Source organism: Citrus sinensis, chromosome 5 (assembly GCF_022201045.2).
Source record: "Citrus sinensis cultivar Valencia sweet orange chromosome 5, DVS_A1.0, whole genome shotgun sequence".
NCBI classification, from domain to species: domain Eukaryota; kingdom Viridiplantae; phylum Streptophyta; class Magnoliopsida; order Sapindales; family Rutaceae; genus Citrus; species Citrus sinensis.
Genome location: NC_068560.1, coordinates 21901605 through 21919967, shown reverse-complemented (window position 1 = coordinate 21919967; position 18363 = coordinate 21901605). Strand labels below are relative to the sequence as shown.

General features: G+C 34.8%; 1 protein-coding gene across 24 annotated transcripts in view; it reads right to left on the bottom strand.

The window, feature by feature from the left end:
* The window catches only part of LOC102621844 (receptor-like protein 13), a 215691-nt gene that overhangs the window by 100024 nt on the left and 97304 nt on the right, over positions 1 to 18363 (bottom strand). For 9 of the 24 annotated variants that reach the window (XR_008055030.1, XM_052442233.1, XM_052442225.1 and 6 more), the window contains exons 7-10: positions 12361 to 12507; positions 11255 to 11401; positions 10842 to 10916; positions 10356 to 10511 (exon numbers count right to left, since the gene is read on the bottom strand). Coding sequence is in view for 23 of the 24 variants with exons in the window: in XM_052442233.1 (XP_052298193.1) it covers positions 10356 to 10511; positions 10842 to 10916; positions 11255 to 11401; positions 12361 to 12507 (525 nt within the window). In the remaining variant the exon portion in view is untranslated. Of the gene's footprint in view, positions 1 to 6803; positions 9030 to 9178; positions 9341 to 10355; positions 10512 to 10841; positions 11018 to 11254; positions 11402 to 11852; positions 12306 to 12360; positions 12508 to 12623; positions 12783 to 12936; positions 13012 to 13312; positions 13469 to 13649; positions 14181 to 18363 lie in introns of those variants that run through there. The other 15 variants (XM_052442210.1, XM_052442221.1, XM_052442222.1 and 12 more) reach the window with 8 other exon arrangements.

The window sequence follows — 18363 nt, the reverse complement described above, 5'->3', positions numbered from 1 at the left end:
TGAATGCCAGGGCCAAGCTGGTTGGTTTCCCTCGGCAAACATAGAAAGACAAGAAAAAGCCCCAGCTAGCAAGATATCAAAAGCAAACTCCTCACCCGAATGTGATGCGACTTCTTAATGAACTCTTGCCAAGTATCTATATGTTCTTTTTCTTGTATTATATTGCCATTTTAGTTTATATAACGACTGCGGCAATTGATAAGTGCTTTGATTGCGGTTTGATTGCTTCTCTTAATCAAATCTTACTAAGCTCCAAGTAATATGTGTGATCATATGCATTTTAATATTTGTATTTACCTCCAAGTTGAGGAGAATATCTGTAGTAACAACTGTGTTTCCAAATTGCCTAAAAAAAACAAATACACATCATGTTTAGCAACAAATTTTTACTATCATTTCTTCCCAATTTTAATTTACTTTCTCCCTGAATTGAATGTTATATTAGTAGTTTGATCAGAAAGTAACTCATATCAATCAAACTACCTTGATGTAAGAGATTGAATTTAAAATTTGTCTGTATTTGTGAAACTTTCCAATCATAATGTTTTGAAATCTGTGGGCATGAACTTTTTAATTTCTAGTTGCATTTGGAGTATGTATGATGTAGTCTGAATCACTTGCATAATGTTCTTCTTCATCTTCCACTTGAAGGTAATGAAACTTCTAACTAATGAAACTTTCTGTTGAATATGAACTACGAATCAGTTTATAGTCAAGTGCGACAAGTCGGTTGAAGATTTGTTAACACCATTACACGTCGGTTGATAGTCCTGAGATAGCTATATGACAAGAAAATTGTGTCGTCTGTGTGCGCAAAGAAGGCTTGTGGTTTGCACGTGATTCACTTAACCAAAACGGCTGCTTGAAGTGTCGTTTTAGTACTTAAGATAATAGAGATGAAGACACGTGTGAGGGAGGCTTATCAGGAGTCTGTTAAGCCGTTAATTAGCGCGGGAAGCTGCTGTTCTTCTTCACGGATAACAGGGGAAGCTTGCAGGTGATGATCGAGCATTGCTTATATATATAGCTGGGTATTCTGGAATATGTCATGTTGTTCATGAATGGTTAAGCTTCTCTAATAAGCTTGTACTCTGTAAGACACTCATTGAATACAAACTTGGATTCACCATTTCACAGTGGATGTAGGCTTCCATAGCTGAACCATTATAAGCTTTCCTGTGTATTGTGCTTTCTACCTCTTTTAATTCTTTCATTGACTTGCTTTGATTGCTTGGGCTCACAATAGTTTTAGATACAAGAACCTTTCTTGAGTGGATCTTGGGGAGCCATTGTCAGTTCTTTACTGAGTTTTGGCATAACAAATTGGTATCAGAGCTCCTCTCTGAAATTCTTGTTCTAAAATGGCTGGTCCTAAACTTGAGGTAGAAAAGTTTACAGGTGAAAATGACTTTCACCTGTGGAGACTCAAGATGAAAGCACTGTTGGTACATCAAGGCCTAGATGAAGCCCTTGCCGAAGTCACATCACCAAAGAAACCAAGAAAGATATCAGAGGATGATCTTCCAGATGTGCTTGATAGGGCTCATAGTGCAATCATCTTGAGTCTTGGAGATTGTGTACTCAGAGAAGTGGGAGGAGAGACAACTGCTGTTGGATTGTGGAAAAAGCTTGAAGACTTGTATACCAAAAAGTCCATGGCTAAGAGGTTAACTACTAAAAAGAAGCTATACACATTGCAAATGGATGAGGGTTCATCAATCTCTGATCACATTGACGCCTTTAATAAGATCATTCTGGATCTTGAAGATATTAATGTAAAGATCGATGATGAAGATAAAGCCATGATTCTTTTGTGCTCTCTGCCAAGCTCTTATGAGCACCTGGTTGACACTCTCATGTATGGGAGGCAATCTCTCTCAATGGTGGATGTGAAAGAGACATTGAGTTCCAAGGCTGCAACAAAGAAAGAAACAAGTCATGGGGAAGGATTATCAGTCAGAGGGAGGCCAGAAAATAGAGAAGGTGGTAAAGGAAAGAAGAAAAGATCCAAGTCCAGACCCAAGAACATGAAGTGCTTCCATTGCCACAAAGAAGGCCACTTCAAGAAAGATTGTCCAGAGAGGAAATACAAAGGCAAAGAAACAAAAGAGAAGACTGGTGATGCTGCTGTTGCATCAGAAGGACAAGAATCTGATGGTTATGACTCTGCTGGGGTTCTCATAGTCTCTGATGGTGCATCTAGAGGTAACTGGGTTTTAGATTCTGGTTGTTCATTCCATATGTGCCCTAATAGAAATTTCTTTAAGAACTATGAAACCTATGATGGTGGGATAGTTGTAATGGGAAATGATGCTAGTTGTAGAGTAATTGGCAAGGGCACCATTAAACTAAAAATGCTTGATGGAACAATAAGAGAATTAACAAATGTCAGACACATCCCTGATTTAAAGAGGAACTTAATTTCTCTTGGCATGCTTGACAGAATAGGGTGTGTAATCAAGCTTGAGTCAGGCACTTTAAAGGTGATAAAAGGGTCTATGGTGTTGATGAAAGGAAACTTAGACAATGGCCTGTATGTGCTCCAAGGGTCTGTAGTCACAGGAGATGTTGGAGTTTCAAACCAGAACCTAAACAAAACCTTATTGTGGCACTTTAGATTAGGCCATATGAGTGAGAGAGGCTTGAGAGAACTATCAAAACAGGGAGTCTTAGGTGAAGATAAAATAGAGTACTTGAAATTTTGTGAGGAGTGTGTCCTAGGCAAATCATCAAGAGTCAAATTCAGCACAGGTGCACATGTTTCAAGAGGAACTCTAGAATACATACATGCTGATCTGTGGGGACCTGCACAGACAGCATCTTTAGGAGGGGCAAGGTATTTTCTATCTCTAATTGATGACCATTCCAGAATGGTTTGGGTGTATGTGCTGAAGAACAAAGATGAAGTGTTTGAACATTTCAAGAACTGGAAAACACTGATTGAAACTCAGACCAATAGGAAGGTTAAGAAGCTCAGAACTGATAATGGATTAGAATTCTGCAACAAGAGGTTTGAAGAGTTTTGCAGCAAGCATGGGATCATGAGGCACAGAACAGTAAGATATACACCTCAGCAAAATGGATTAGCTGAGAGCATGAATAGAACCTTAGTTGACAAAGTGAGGTGTATGCTCATTCACTCCAAGCTACCTATGTCCTTGTGGGCTGAGGCTCTGTCAACAGCTTGTCACATTGTGAACAGAAGCCCTTCAACTGGAATTAACTTCAAGACACCATATGAACTTTGGTATGGTAAACCAGCAGATTACTCCAGTTTGAAGATATTTGGCTGTCCAGCATATGCTCACATTAGACAAGGCAAATTAGAGCCTAGGGCATTGAAGTGTGTATTTCTTGGTTACCCTGAAGGGGTAAAAGGGTATAAACTGTGGTGCACAGACATGAAGCCACCAAAAGCAATCATAAGCAGAGATGTAGTTTTTAATAAAGCTGAAATGCTCCAACACTCAGCATCCTTAAAAACTACAAATGCAGAAATGAAAGAAAAAGATGAGAAATCTTATCTTGAGGTGGAGCTGTCAAACTCAAACCAGAAACTGAAACCAAGATCAGAGGCTGGAGACATAGCAGACATGGAAATGCATGACACTGAGATTGAAGCAGTAAGTGATCAGGGAAGAAGTGAAGATTATCAGTTAGTAAGGGACAGAGAAAAGAGAGTAATAAGACCTCCTAGAAGATATGCATATGCAGACCTAATAGCATTTGCATTAACAGCAGCACATGAAGTAGCAACAGATGAACCAAGAACATACTCAGAAGCTATTAACAGTGATAAAGCAGAAGAATGGATCAAGGCCATGGATGAGGAAATGATGTCTTTGAAAAAGAATCACACCTGGAATCTCATTGAAAGACCAGCAAACAAGAAGGTAGTAGGGTGCAAATGGATCTACAGGATTAAGGAGGGAATACCAGATGTTGAGCCACAAAGATATAAAGCCAGATTGGTTGCAAAAGGCTTCACTCAGAAAGAGGGGGTGGACTTTACAAAAGTTTTCTCCCCAGTGGTGAGACATGCCTCCCTGAGGATCTTGTTATCTCTAGTGGCTGTACAAGACATGCATCTTGAACAGATGGATGTGAAGACTGCCTTCTTGCATGGTGAAATAGATGAGATGATAGTGATGTCACAACCTGAAGGGTATGAGGATCCAGAAAAGACTGATCATGTATGTCATCTAAGGAAGTCACTATATGGATTAAAACAGTCTCCAAGACTGTGGTATCTAAGGTTTGACAGGTTCATGTCAGATCATGGTTTTCAAAGGAGCAGTTTTGACTGCTGTATCTACTTTAAAACCATAGAAGGTGGTGACAAGATCTACCTGCTACTCTATGTAGATGATATGTAAATAGCTTGTAAGGAGATGGAGTTCATCAATGAACTGAAACAGCAGCTGAGCAATACATTTGAGATGAAGGATCTGGGTGCTGCAAAGAAGATCCTTGGAGTTCAGCTAAAGAGAGACAGAAAGAATGGTATCCTAAGCCTAACACAGCACAAATACATCAGGAAAGTACTTGAGAAATTCAATATGGATAAATGTAAACCAGTACAGACACCACTGCCCTCTCATTTCAGACTGTCCTACCAACAGTGTCCAAACTCTGATACTGAAAAGGCTGAAATGAATAAATATCCATACTCAAGTGCTGTTGGATGTTTAATGTATGCAATGGTCCTGACTAGGCCTGATCTCTCTCATGCAATGAGTGTGGTAAGCAGGTACATGGCAAACCCAGGGAAAGATCATTGGAGGGCTGTTGTATGGATCTTAAGATACCTGGCTGGTACAACTGGTTATGGTCTGATCTATGGAGTTGAGAAATATGCAGAGGTTAGTGTGGAGGGTTATGTGGATGCAGATTATGCTGGAGATCTAGATAAAAGAAGGTCTTTAACAGGTTTTCTGTTTATGCTTAATGGCTGCACTATAAACTGGAAGGCTTCACTGCAGAGTTTTGTTGCTCTGTCAACAACTGAGGCAGAATACACAGCAGCTGCAGAGGCAATCAAAGAAGCTATTTGGCTCAGAGGGATAGTGACAGAACTGGGATTTGAACAAAACCAAATTACAGTTCACTGTGACAGCCAAAGTGCTATATGTCTGAGTAAGAACCAGATACATCACAAGAAAACCAAGCATATTGACATCAAGCTTCACTTTTTCAGATTGGAAATATCAAAGGGTGTGATTAAGCTGGCTAAAATACACACTGATAGCAACATTGCTGACATGCTTGCCAAAGCTGTACCAGGAGCCAAGTTTGAGTTCTGTTTGAACTCAGCTGGCATCTGCAGGATATAGACTGCAGGAAAGAAGTGGAAGGGTGAACCTGAGGGATGGATGATTTGAGCTCAAGGTGGAGAATGTTGAATATGAACTGCAAATCAGTTTATAGTCAAGTGCGACAAGTCGGTTGAAGATTTGTTAACACCATTACACGTCGGTTGACAGTCCTGAGATAGCTATATGACAAGAAAACTGTGTCGTCTGTGTGCGCAAAAAAGGCTTGTGGTTTGCACGTGATTCACTTAACCAAAACGGCTGCTTGAAGTGTCGTTTTAGTACTTAAGATAATAGAGATGAAGACACGTGTGAGGGAGGCTTATCAGGAGTCTGTTAAGCCGTTAATTAGCGCGGGAAGCTGCTGTTCTTCTTCACGGATAACAGGGGAAGCTTGCAGGTGATGATCGAGCATTGCTTATTTATATAGCTGGGTATTCTGGAATATGTCATGTTGTTCATGAATGGTTAAGCTTCTCTAATAAGCTTGTACTCTGTAAGACACTCATTGAATACAAACTTGGATTCACCCTTTCACAGTGGATGTAGGCTTCCATAGCCGAACCACTATAAGCTTTCCTGTGTATTGTTCTTTCTGCCTCTTTTAATTCTTTCATTGACTTGCTTTGATTGCTTGGGCTCACAATAGTTTTAGATACAAGAACCCTTCTTGAGTGGATCTTGGGGAGCCATTGTCAGTTCTTTACTGAGTTTTGGCATAACACTTTCCAGTCTTAAAATTATGAAATATGTGGGATTGACTTGGAAATTTTTGGTAAAATCTAGAGAATGTATGGTATAATTTGAATTCATTAGCATAATCTTCATCTTCATTGATTTGTAAATTATGAAACTAATATATAAAAAATTAATGTTAAATCCTAATTACCTTTAGTTTTTAAAATTGTTGAGGAGATATGAAATTCTGGTGGGTGGATTTGAGAGTTTTAGCTTTGAGAATACTGTTTTATCTCTACTTTGATGTTGTTGTGCCCCCTTGTTGTGGCGAGGCATTAATCTTCCTGAATTTTTTGTCAAGCTTCAACTTTATTAGATATATACCTTTCTTGATGAAATGTCTGGGTCCATCGCCGGATTTGGTGTTAATGTTGCTAATTGAGAAGATGATGATAGCACCATAATTGTTCTTTTTCAGAGTAAAATAGGCGATCAAGTGCATCTAGGTGTTTCATTTCTTGTTTATGATTATAAAACTATTCTGAATATAGTTTCTAAATGAATGTTATAGAGTGGCTGCTTTTAACATTGGAGATGATTCTCTTATTTAAGTATGCTGCACAGTATAGGGAAGCTATAAGCTATGATGGACAGATATGAGTTTGGTGTTTGGATCTATCCTGCTCCAGATCCATATCTGTAAAACATGATCACTCAGCTTTTTAAGTGTAGAGACAAATGTGAAGTGCTTGGAAGTTGGAAGCTATATAATGCTAAATACTACTACAATTTTAATAAAAAAATAAAAAAAAATTTATTTCCTAAGCAAACTTTATTAGTACTTAAAGAATTGTAATTAAACTACTAATTAATTTCAATGACAAAATCTTGTTGGAATAAGATTGTCTACAACAAAATAGTAACATGAAGTTATCCACATTTCAACAAAGTAAAACCATCTATGTCGCCAATAAGAATTTACATATAAAACAGTAACAATTCCGAATATCACAATTACGTACGATGTTGTAAATGTGATAAAAAAACTGTCCGTGTCAATTAAATTATCATCTCGTTCATTTTCGATTGAAGCCTCCGACATAGTTGTTGGTGATCTACAAATGGGTAATGGCAGTCCACAAAGAAAAGTATTTCCCTCATAGCTATTCTCGTTGAAGGTTGCAAATTGTGCTTTCCATTCTGGAATTTCGCCTGATAAGTTATTGTATGCCACACTGAAAACAGCCAATTCCTTTAACTCCACAAGTTGATGAGGGATTTTCCCATTCAATTTGTTGTAGGAAAGATCCAAACTTTCGATTTGCTTCAAGTTTGAAAATGTTGATGGGATAAATCCTGTCAAGTTGTTGTGTGATAGATTCAATGTTTGAATCCTTGTCAAATTTCCAACTTGAGGAGGAATATGACCGATTAGCTTGTTACAAGAAAGATCAAGTCCTGATAGGAGGCTAAGCACTTTTCCTTGGAAAATGTACGCAATGTTCTTTGTTGTGAACTCAAAAAATTCTTGGATTTTCTTTTCTACATGTCCCTGATGGCCTTTGATGGAAAACAATATTTTAAATTGCTCATCAGGACTAGAACTATTGTTGTAACTTTCATGAAGTTTGGTGTTATCAAAACAAGGAGGAATAAGACCGTGAAGATTATTATTAGAAAGATCTAACAATTGTAGTTGGTTCAATCCACACAATTGAACTGGCACTTCACCTTCAAGATTATTGTTACCTAAGATAAGGTGGCTTAACTGAGAAAGCCCATCAATCCAATCTGGAATGCTGCCATTCAAGAGGTTATAGCTAAGATCTAATGTCACAAGGGAAGAGCAATTAAAGAAAGTACCTCCTTTTAGCTGTCCATGTAACATATTTTTCGATAGGTGAACTTGTGTGATAGAGAGAGGATGGAAACAAGATGGTAAACTTCCAGATATATTGTTGTCTGAAATGTCCAAAATCTGAAGCGAATAAAGATGACAAAACTCCACTGGAATAGGACCTTCAAGGTGATTCTTGGGCATTATAATATGTATTAACCATGTGAGATTACCCAACCATCGTGGAATCTTACCCGAGAGACTGTTATTATTAAGATACAATCCTTCTAGTGAGGAGCATTTAGACAAACTTTGTGGGATCTCTCCTACGAAGTGATTGCCTTCCAATTGTAACCATCTCAAGTTTATCAGGTTAAAGTTTCTGGAGAACATATGACCTTTTAAGCTGTTGTTTGATAATGCAAGAAACTCCAAGTTGACGCAACCGATGGCCAAGTGCTCGGGGATTTCACCAGTCAATTGGTTGTTGGATAAGTCCAGAATTTGGAGAAGGTTCATATTACCAAATGAAGAGGGAATGCTACCGTCCAAAGCATTCATTGAAATGTTGAAGGATATTAAACGTGGTAAAATATCTCCAATTTCTACTGGAATGTGGCCTTGGAAGTTGTTGTTGGAGACATCCAACAGTCTTAAATGCCTGTGTGAATGAATTGGTAATCGAAAAGGTCCTGCAAGAGAATCATTGACGAGAGAAAGTTGTCTTAATTTTGTGTTGTTTTCCAACAACCAATTTGGAAATTCTCCATTCATTTGTATGCGTGAGAAATGAACATCCTCCAGGTCATGTTGATAGTAAAGGAATTTGGGGAATGTGACACCATCTCCATAACTGGAAGACAATGAAAGAGATGCTAGTTGGAATTTTGGGGTGGTCAAAGTATGTGACTTAGTTATTTTTGCATTTATTGGGTTGTTGTCAGCATAGAAAATTTTGAGTCTTGAGTGATTAAAAAGTGGTTCAAGTGAAATTGGGATGTGGAAGTGATTGTTTGAAAGGCTCAGCTCTTCAATGGATGTCAAGTAAAAGAGGGGAGATGAGGAGATGCTTCCAGTAAGTTGATTGGAAGAAACATCTAATATTCGGAGGGATGTCATATTTGCCAAGCACCAAGGCAAGCTACCTCTTAATTCATTATCAGCCATGTGCAACTCTTGCAGATGCACCAGCGAACAGAGGCCTGAAAATTTATTAATTTATCCATCAGTACAATAAAAAAATTAACAAATACATAGCATTCTTTTATAAGTGATTGGTTTTTGTAATTATATATTTAATCAAAAATTAATATTATAGATTAAGAGGGAACGGTGGGAGCATCTTATTAACCTTGAAGAATCCCACTGCTGTTAGTGATAGCACTAGAATATGACAGTGATAAGTACTTAAGAGAAGGCATCGATTCACCGATGATTTGAAGAAAGCTGGTGTTGAGTACAATGCGCAAGTCATCCATGTCCAAATGTTCCAAACTCTTGAAATGAGGAAAACCTAGCAGAAACATTAAACAATAAAATAAATAAATAAAATGTTGAACACGTAGGACAACAATGAGTTCACAATCAACACTTTTCTTTTCGAATTAGAAATAAAGAACTGCATCCAATCCCATAAAGGCATAAATTCGGAGGCTCGGAGCAGCACATCGCGTTAAGAAAAAAGGTCCGAACCTGTTTATCAATTTTGTCAAAAAATTAAATACTAGTATGATCTGTTTATTAAAAATGTTAATTTTATCAATCCATTTATTATATTCAATAATCAAATAATATTAAAAGCTAATTCAAATATGACAAATGTATTAACATTATTCTTAAATAGAATAAATATAGATTGATATGAGACACAAATATGACATGAATAACAATTTATATCCGTAGATTACAAGATTTATGTGGGATTATCCCACCGCCTCACCATTTAGTATGTTAAGGTGATGAGAAAACTTAATATTACTTTACCATGAGATCTTGTTGCGAGACCACCAGTGAATCTCTTAATAAGATCTATGCTGTGTGGACCAGCGTATTATGGCCAAAAAAGATTATCGATCAACTCAGAATCATCTCAGCATTTATTATCATCAAATCCTTGTTGATTTTTTTCTTAACTAGGGCTCAACTCTAAATAAGGCCAGTGTTAATGGCGTCATGTCGGCCAACAATATTTTCTTTAGTGGACTTTATTTTATTTGAGTCAAAGGAAAAGCAAAGGACCATGTTGACTGCTCACCCCCCTCTGACAATAAGTACGACACCATTTACTTTACAATCAAGCATCGACAGATTTTTTAACGAAGGAAACATTAATGCAATGCTTTGCAGAAAGCTTATGTGGAGAGAGGAACCGTGCAATGTCAAATATTCCAAGTTGGCGAAATTGTGCAACTCTGTTTAGAATTAGAAGGAAGAAGCAACAAATTTCAGTTTTATTAATAATATGGAAAATTAATTAATTAATTAAGAGTTTGTTTATGAATTTGACCACATCTATACCTTTTACTTACCTTGAGTAGTGGTCACTGTATCGGTAAAATTATTATAAGAGAGGTCAAGATTGTTGAGGGATGGGAATGATCCCATTGACTGTAACAACTTGCTTCCATCTCTAATTCCAACTCCCAATAGATACAAAGTTTTCAACTTCCTCAAACCTTTGTAACCTGTTTATTAATAATAATTATGAAAGAATTGAAGAGAATCAAAATTCATTTTTTCTAAATTTAGAGCTAAACGAAATAAATGACTAATTCAATTTGGAGTCATTTCATATTTAGAGCAACATTGTTTTTCAATTGCTGTAAAGATTAAAGAACCGAAATCAAATCTTTATTACATTCTATTTTTGAAATAATAGTATTACCTTTTGTTTTTTGAAATAATATGAATTCTCTGTTTCTTTATTTTTTTTCAATTATGTTTCTGTACCTTTTGGGCCTTCCCTAATCAAACGAATTAAATTAATGTAATTGAATAATATTTTAATAGTTTACCTTGAGGAACCTCAAAATTGTCTATTTCATTGCCGCTCATGTCCAACTCCTCTAAGTTGCTCAAGGAATCAAATTCTGCAAACATGCCAAGAAGCCAAGACTTAAGACTTAAAACAGAGTTAATTAATCAATAAAAACAAAATGATAAATTTTATCATTTTTAACTGGACAAAATGATAAATTAGTCATGGGGTATTTGCTTCATAGTTAGAGTAATTTTTTTTTTAATCTTAAAGTCAAGACATACAAAAGTACAAGATGAAATTATGAGAAACATTGAAAATTGTATTTATGAATTGCTTAAAACTATTTTTCTAATATTACTCATAAAAAAATTGAATTCAAAGCCTTGAATCTTATTTTAGCATGTTAATGAAAGAGTTGGGAGAAGAGATGACGTTTTAATTACGTACCTTTAACATTAATACTTCCTTCCAATCGATTGTAAGATAAATCTAATGATGTTAATGATGAAAGACGAGCTAGAGATGATAAGATGCTATTATTGAACAAGTTTCCTCTTAAATCAAGCATCTTCAAGTTGGTCAATCTTTCTAGACCTGTAAGTAAAATCAAAACAGAGATAGCATCTGTTTGGTGTAATTTCAAAATTAATCATTTTAAAAAATATGTCAAAATTGTCAACTAAATGAATATGCATATAGTTGCTCGGTCTTGATATTCAACTTAAATTAGGAGGGAGAAAGTAAATTAATTAAATTAAACGAAACACCTTCATTCTCAACACTACCGGCTATATTGTTGAAAGGGAGTAAACCAAGAAGCATTCAGATACCACTCAGCCTGTGGTGTTGACAGCGGTCATTCGTGACGAAAATTATAAGGAGGTTTGCAGAAATGTTTTAAGTCTCGAAAGAGCAAATCTCTCATGCACCAAACATCCCTCATGCTACCCCCCTTCTAATATTATTAATACTAACAAAACTAACATTATCACCATTTTGGATTTTGCAACCACCCATTCTATAAATATTTTTAATTAATAAAATGCACACTCTCTGTCTCTCTGCCTCTGCAACCAACAAGAGGGCTCTATGTTATTTATAATAAACACATTAACAATTTGTACACCCAGGCCTCAGCTTGTTTTCAGTTGACTTATTTGGTGGTCTTTATTCTTCTCCCAGTCTTTCATGCTCTTAACTTTCTTCCTTTCATTCCATATTTCTCATTTTACTTTAATTTTCCACAATTCTACGTTGATGTTAATATTTAATTCCCCACATATTAATTGAGTGAACGCTTGCCCACCCCACTTCAACAACAACAACAACGACTACAACAATAATAAATAAATAAATAAATTCATTCTTCAAGAAATTGCAGAAGTGAATGATGAAATTGCGCAAGCGAGGAAGAGTCCAATATTTGACAAGCGAGGAAGAAGAGTCCAATTCAAATATTCCAAGTTGGTGAAATTGCGCAACTCTGTTTAGAAGCAAGGAGCAACAACATTAATTAATTAACAGATTATTCACAATCAACACTTTTCTTTTACCTTGACCGCTTAGGACGCCATTGACTTCACAATAAGACATCGACAGATTTTTTAACGAAGTGAATGATGCAATGCTTTGCAGAAGGCTTATATGGAGAGAGGAATAGTCCAATGTCAAATATTCCAAGTTGGTGAAATTGTGCAACTCTGTTTAGATTTAAAAGGAAGGAGCAACGAATTTAGCTTTCTTAATAATATGAAAAAATTAATTAATTAATTACAGTTTATTTATAAATTTGGCGACATATGTACCATTTACTTACCTTGAGTAGTAGTTGTTACTGTTTCCGTAAATTCATTAAACGAAAGGTGAAGAGTGTTGAGGGATGGGAATGATCCCATTGACTGTAACAACTTGCTTCCATTTGTAATTCCAACTCCCGATAGACCTAGGCTTTTCAACTTCCTCAAACCTCTGTAACCTGTTTTTTAATAGTAATTATAATAGGATTTAAGAAAATCAAAATTCATTGTCTAAATTCAGAGAATCTAGCTAATTTGTAAAATAATGAACCAAATGGCAAAGAATCTACCTAATTTGTAAAAATTTAAATTTTTTAATGGTATTTGTAGTACCTTTTGGGACCACAAATTTGTCAATCATGTTCCAACCAATGTATAGCTCCTCCAAATCTCTCAAAGAATCTAATTCTGTAAAAAGTACAAATTGAGTTGAATGTTTCAAAACACACAGAAAAATTAGAAAATAATAATAATAAGTTGTGGATGTGTTTGGTTCCCCATTAGAGTTTTTTTTTAATCTTAAATTCAAGACATACGAAAAATTACAAGATAAAATTATGAGAAACATTAGAACTTGTATTTATGAATTGCTTAAAATTATTTTTTTCTTCAATATTAATCATAAAAAAAATTGAATTCAAAACCTTGAATCTTATTTTAGCAAGTTAATGAAAGAGCTTGGAGAAGAGATGAAATTTTAATTATGTACCTTTAACATCAATATTTCCTTCCAATCTATTCGAATATAAATATAATGATGTTAATGATGAAAGATGAGCTACAGATGATAAGATGCTATTGTTGAACAAGTTTTCACTTAAATCAAGCATCTTCAAGTTGCTCAATCTTGATAGCCTCTCTATACCTGCAAGTAAAAAAAAAAAAAAAGATCATTTAAAAATTGTACTCGTGTAATTTCAAAATTAATCATTTAAAAAAAATTAGTCAAAATTGTCAACTGAATGAATATGCATATAATTGCTTGGTCTTGATATTCAACATAAATTAGGGGAGAGAAAGTAAATTAATTAAATTAAACGAAGCACCTTCATTCTCAACACAACCGGCTATATTGTTGTATTCTAAATAAAGTGACTCAAGTTGTTGAAAGGGAGTAAACAAAGAAGCATTCAGATACCGCTCTTTCAAATCCCAATTCCCAATGAAAGAAAGGTCTAGTTGTATCACTCGACCTGTGGTGTTGCTGCACTCAACCCTTTCCCATTGACAACAATCAGTAGCTCCCTCATCATCTACCCAGTGGTGAAGCGAATTAAAAGGATCATCAAAGAAAAGTTTAAGTCGCAAAAGAGCAAATCTCTCTTGATCCAAACATCCCTCACTGCCCCCACCTTCTAATATTATTAATAACAGAACAAACATTATCACCATTTTTGATTTTGAACCACCCATTCTATCTATATCTTTAACTATTAAAAAACGCACACACTGTCCGTCTCTCTATTTGCTTATGACACATCAAACAATTTATACACCCAGCTTGATTATAGTTGACTTATTTGGTTGTTTTCTCCAAGTCTTTCATGCATTAATTTTCTTCCCTTTTTTTTTCCATATTTTTCATTTTGCTATAATTTGCAACAGCAACACGTTTTGAGCTAGCAATAAAGAATAATTGAGAGAGATTGAGATGACAAATGGATAGAAAATAAAAGTATGTGTCTTTAATAAGAACGATTATACCCTTTTATTATATTTCAACCTAAAAATTTACTTTAAACATTTATAATAAATAAAAATATGATAATAAAAATAATAAAAAATACGAATAATATATATTTGTAAAAAACAATTATATGTCCATTTTGAAAATTAGAGAGTATATGTAAATATGATTATCAAAACAAACCATAGAAGTGTTGTTATTTTTTTCTTTTAAAAAATCCAAAGTTTGGAATAACAAAGTCTGTAGTGTGCGTCATGTCCTCAACTCTGCTGGAAATTATTTGTTTCAATGTCAAATTGCGAGGCAGAAATCTGATGTCAATAATGCTACTTGTTTCCAAGGCCGTCATGGGGCAATTTGCTGGACACCTCCTCAGTTAGGTTGGCTTAAGTGTAACGTTGATGCCGCAACATTTTCAGCTTAAGGAAAAGTAAGTTATGGAGGGGTCATTCGCAACTCTGATGGACTGTTTGTGGCAGCTTGCTGTGCATCTGTCCTGGGTAGTTTTGGTGCAAGGGATGCTGAAGCGCTTGGTGTGCGTGAGATCCTCAGCTGGATTAAGAAGCGGCATTTGTCTTGTGTTGTAGTAGAAATGGACTGCTTCCAGGTTTTTAAAGCTCTCACAGCAAGCTATTCTTGTCCGAATGGGTATGGTCTTATTCTTGATGATTGTCAAGCTTTAGCTAAGTCTATAGGAGATATTGAGTTCTCTTTTATTCGAAGGTCTGTGAACACTGCCGCCCATGTTACCGCTCGGGTGGGGGGTTCTTTGTCAGGCTTTGAGGAGTGGAGTCATGTCCCACCTCCTTGGTTATTTACTTCTCTGTAATCTTTTTTTTTTTTATTTTGACCACGAGGTGTTCTGGGGAGGGCCCCAACTGTGGGAGACACCTTTAAGTCCGTACCACAACCCAGACTAGAAGTCCCCGCTCGAACCGAGAGGCACAAGTTCTCCCAACAAAGGCGACTTCCCTGCGACTCGAACTGGGGACTTCTCTGTAATCTTTGCCTCTTAATGAAGTTTCCAATTTAAAAAAAAAAAAAAATTCCACCATTATAAAAAGGCCCAAAGACTTCCACACGTTTTAGAAGTCTTTGGGGCCCAAAGACTTCTACACGTTTTAAAAGTCTTTGGGCTCTTTTTTGTTTTTTCCCCTTTTTCTTTCATTTGCATTTTAGTCCACAAGGCTAAAAATTAAATTCCACACGTTTGGCATTTTGTGGAAATTACACATTTCCATGTTTTCACTTAGAAAGCAGGTGGAGACGTGAAGTCAATACGGCCAAGTACTCAATTATTGTTTGTTAGCAAAATATAATTTTTGGCGAGATGAATTTGTTGTAAAAAAGTTTTTGGAAAAATAATAATCATGGGAACTTTTCTTTATGTCTTTATAATTAACAATTTACTACTGCCAAATCTTTACAGCTTCACATCTCTGGTTCAATTATCGCCACAAAGGCACAAGTACTTCCATTTGTAAATCAATCGATAGAGATCAAATTTCAAGCCATGAACTTGTATTGTCAACAAACATCTAATCACTTTAGATATTTGTATCGTTTAATTAATTAATGATCACTCTGAAATTATAGAGGTTGGCCGAATATTCCCCTAAAATTAATTAATTTTACCGAATGAGAATTATTAGACAGATCAAGTGTGTCTAGTTTTTGTTTTGTTTTGTAACAATCAATTTGGAAACTCTCCACTCAAGTTAACGTCTGAGAGATCAACATACTCCTAGTGACGTTAATGGAAGAGGAATTTATAAGAGGAGAAGAGAGAGTAATTACCCTTGATCAAGAAAGGTACCATTAAGTATAGAATATGACAGTCAATGGCAGAAAAATTAAAAAGCGTGTAATCCATGACCAAAGATTTTAAATCCTCGAAATTTATATAACCTAAAAATCAACATTGAAAAATAAATAAATCAGCAATGCCGCTTTGATCACATAATCGACGAAACTTAGGATATATAATCAACACCTGTTTTTTTTACAATTAAATTACTATTTTTTCTGTGTTATTTGAATAAGGGAGTTGATTTGGAGAAACTCTCGCTATAATCGATGAAAATCAGGATATAATCAATGCATATTCATTTTATTTTTAAATTAATACTTTTCCATTATTATTTGAAGAAGGGAATTGGTCTGAAAAAATCTTACTGCAACATATATTATTGACACGATGATGCTAAGAATAAAAACCCTAATATGATCGTTTGAAAATGTGAGATCTTCAAGGGTTATCACATAAGTTAGAGGAGATGAGGAGATATTTACAGTAAGTAGATTGGAAGTAAATCATGAAGAGAGGTTATATTTTTCAAACAGCAAGGTAAATTACCCCTTAGATCATTGTTGTCAAAATTGAGTCTTGCAGATGCACCAACTCATGTAGACCTGAAAAATCATTCATCCTTTGACTATATAACAATTAATAAATATATAAAATCTTTGAACATATATAGTAAATGATAAATTTATTAATAGTATAGCATTATATATGTTAAATTCTTCAAAAAGTAAGATAGAACATACACTTGATAATTTTGTTCTATTAATTTATGTTACGCATGGTTATTCCAATTAATTTAAGCTAAAATGGATATTTTCATAATTTTATCACATAATCAAGGAATAAATGTATATTTTAAGATGCTAAAAACAATCAATAGTTAAACTTACGGGAAACTAAAGGCAGGAATGGTCTAGTGACTTTTCAAAATATTGGTGGTGGAGTAACAATAATCAATTTATTTAGATGTGCAATTAAATTTGCACTTTAAGGAAGGTATAATGCAGGATTAAAAAGGCATAATGGGGGATTGAAATAATAACATAATAAAGTTAAAGTTGATGTCAATTAGGGTTACAAAAAAATAATGAAGTTCAAGTTGAGGCGAAGGCTAAATCAAATGGTGAGAGCGCAGACTCTGTAAGGCCAAAATGATCTTCTTAATTTATAAAATTTAAAAAAATTGATGTTGACTTGGTTGTACAAATATGGTGTGACACTAATAATGCGGTTTGATCAACCCCAATTAATGATGTTGTTTTCTAGTTTTTGGAAGTCATGAGAAATAAATTTTGTCGCTTTCTTGATATATAGCCGCTGATAAAATAAATAACATAATAATAATAAAAATATGGAAGTTTAAATTGATGTCGACTGGTTTGCGTAAATAAAAAGTATTGACTCTTAAAAAGACATCAATTTTATGAAAGACAATAACACGGTTTGATCCACTCTATAATTAATGATGTTATTTTCAAATAACAAAATTTTCTAGCTCATGGAGAGAAATTAATTTGGTCGTTTTCTTGATTGACGGTAATCAAATAATGGATTACTCGGAAAAACCTACCCTTTTTTTTTCATTGAAAAAAGGAAAAAGAAAATTACAAGAGAAACAGTATTGAAAAGGTGCAGTATTGAAAAAGTAAGATAGAACATACACCTGCTAATTTTGATGCATTAATTATATTTCATTAAAATGAATAATTTGGTCATGACAACAATAAATCTATCAATTTTTAAGTCATCAAAATAGTTGAAAATATTTTTTTACAAGAGGAGTGAGAGTCGTTGCCCTCAATCAAGAATGGTACCATTAAGTCTAGAATATGATACTCACGGATTGAAATCCATGACCAAATTAATATTCTAAATTCTTGAAATTAAGATAGCCTGAAAATTAACAATAAACAAAAATTAAATCAAAATTGTCAATTTTATTCACGTAATCTATCCAAATCAGGATGAATCATCAACACCCATTTTTTCAACTTCAGCTTTAACATATTTTATTCTTTGAGACTATTAAAACTTTTAAATTCTGTCCACATGCCCACCCTATAAGATCCACAAAAGTAGCAGATAAAATGGAAGAAGTATGCTAAGGGGCTGTTTGATTTTAGTTGTGGCTTACACAGCACGAAATCACACCAAAAATGCCCCGATCAGATGTTAATTAAACAAATGTACTTTTGCTCAGTTTATTATTTAATTTTACATAGATATATTTTCCTTTTTCTTTTTTTTTTCTTTTTCAACGTAGAAA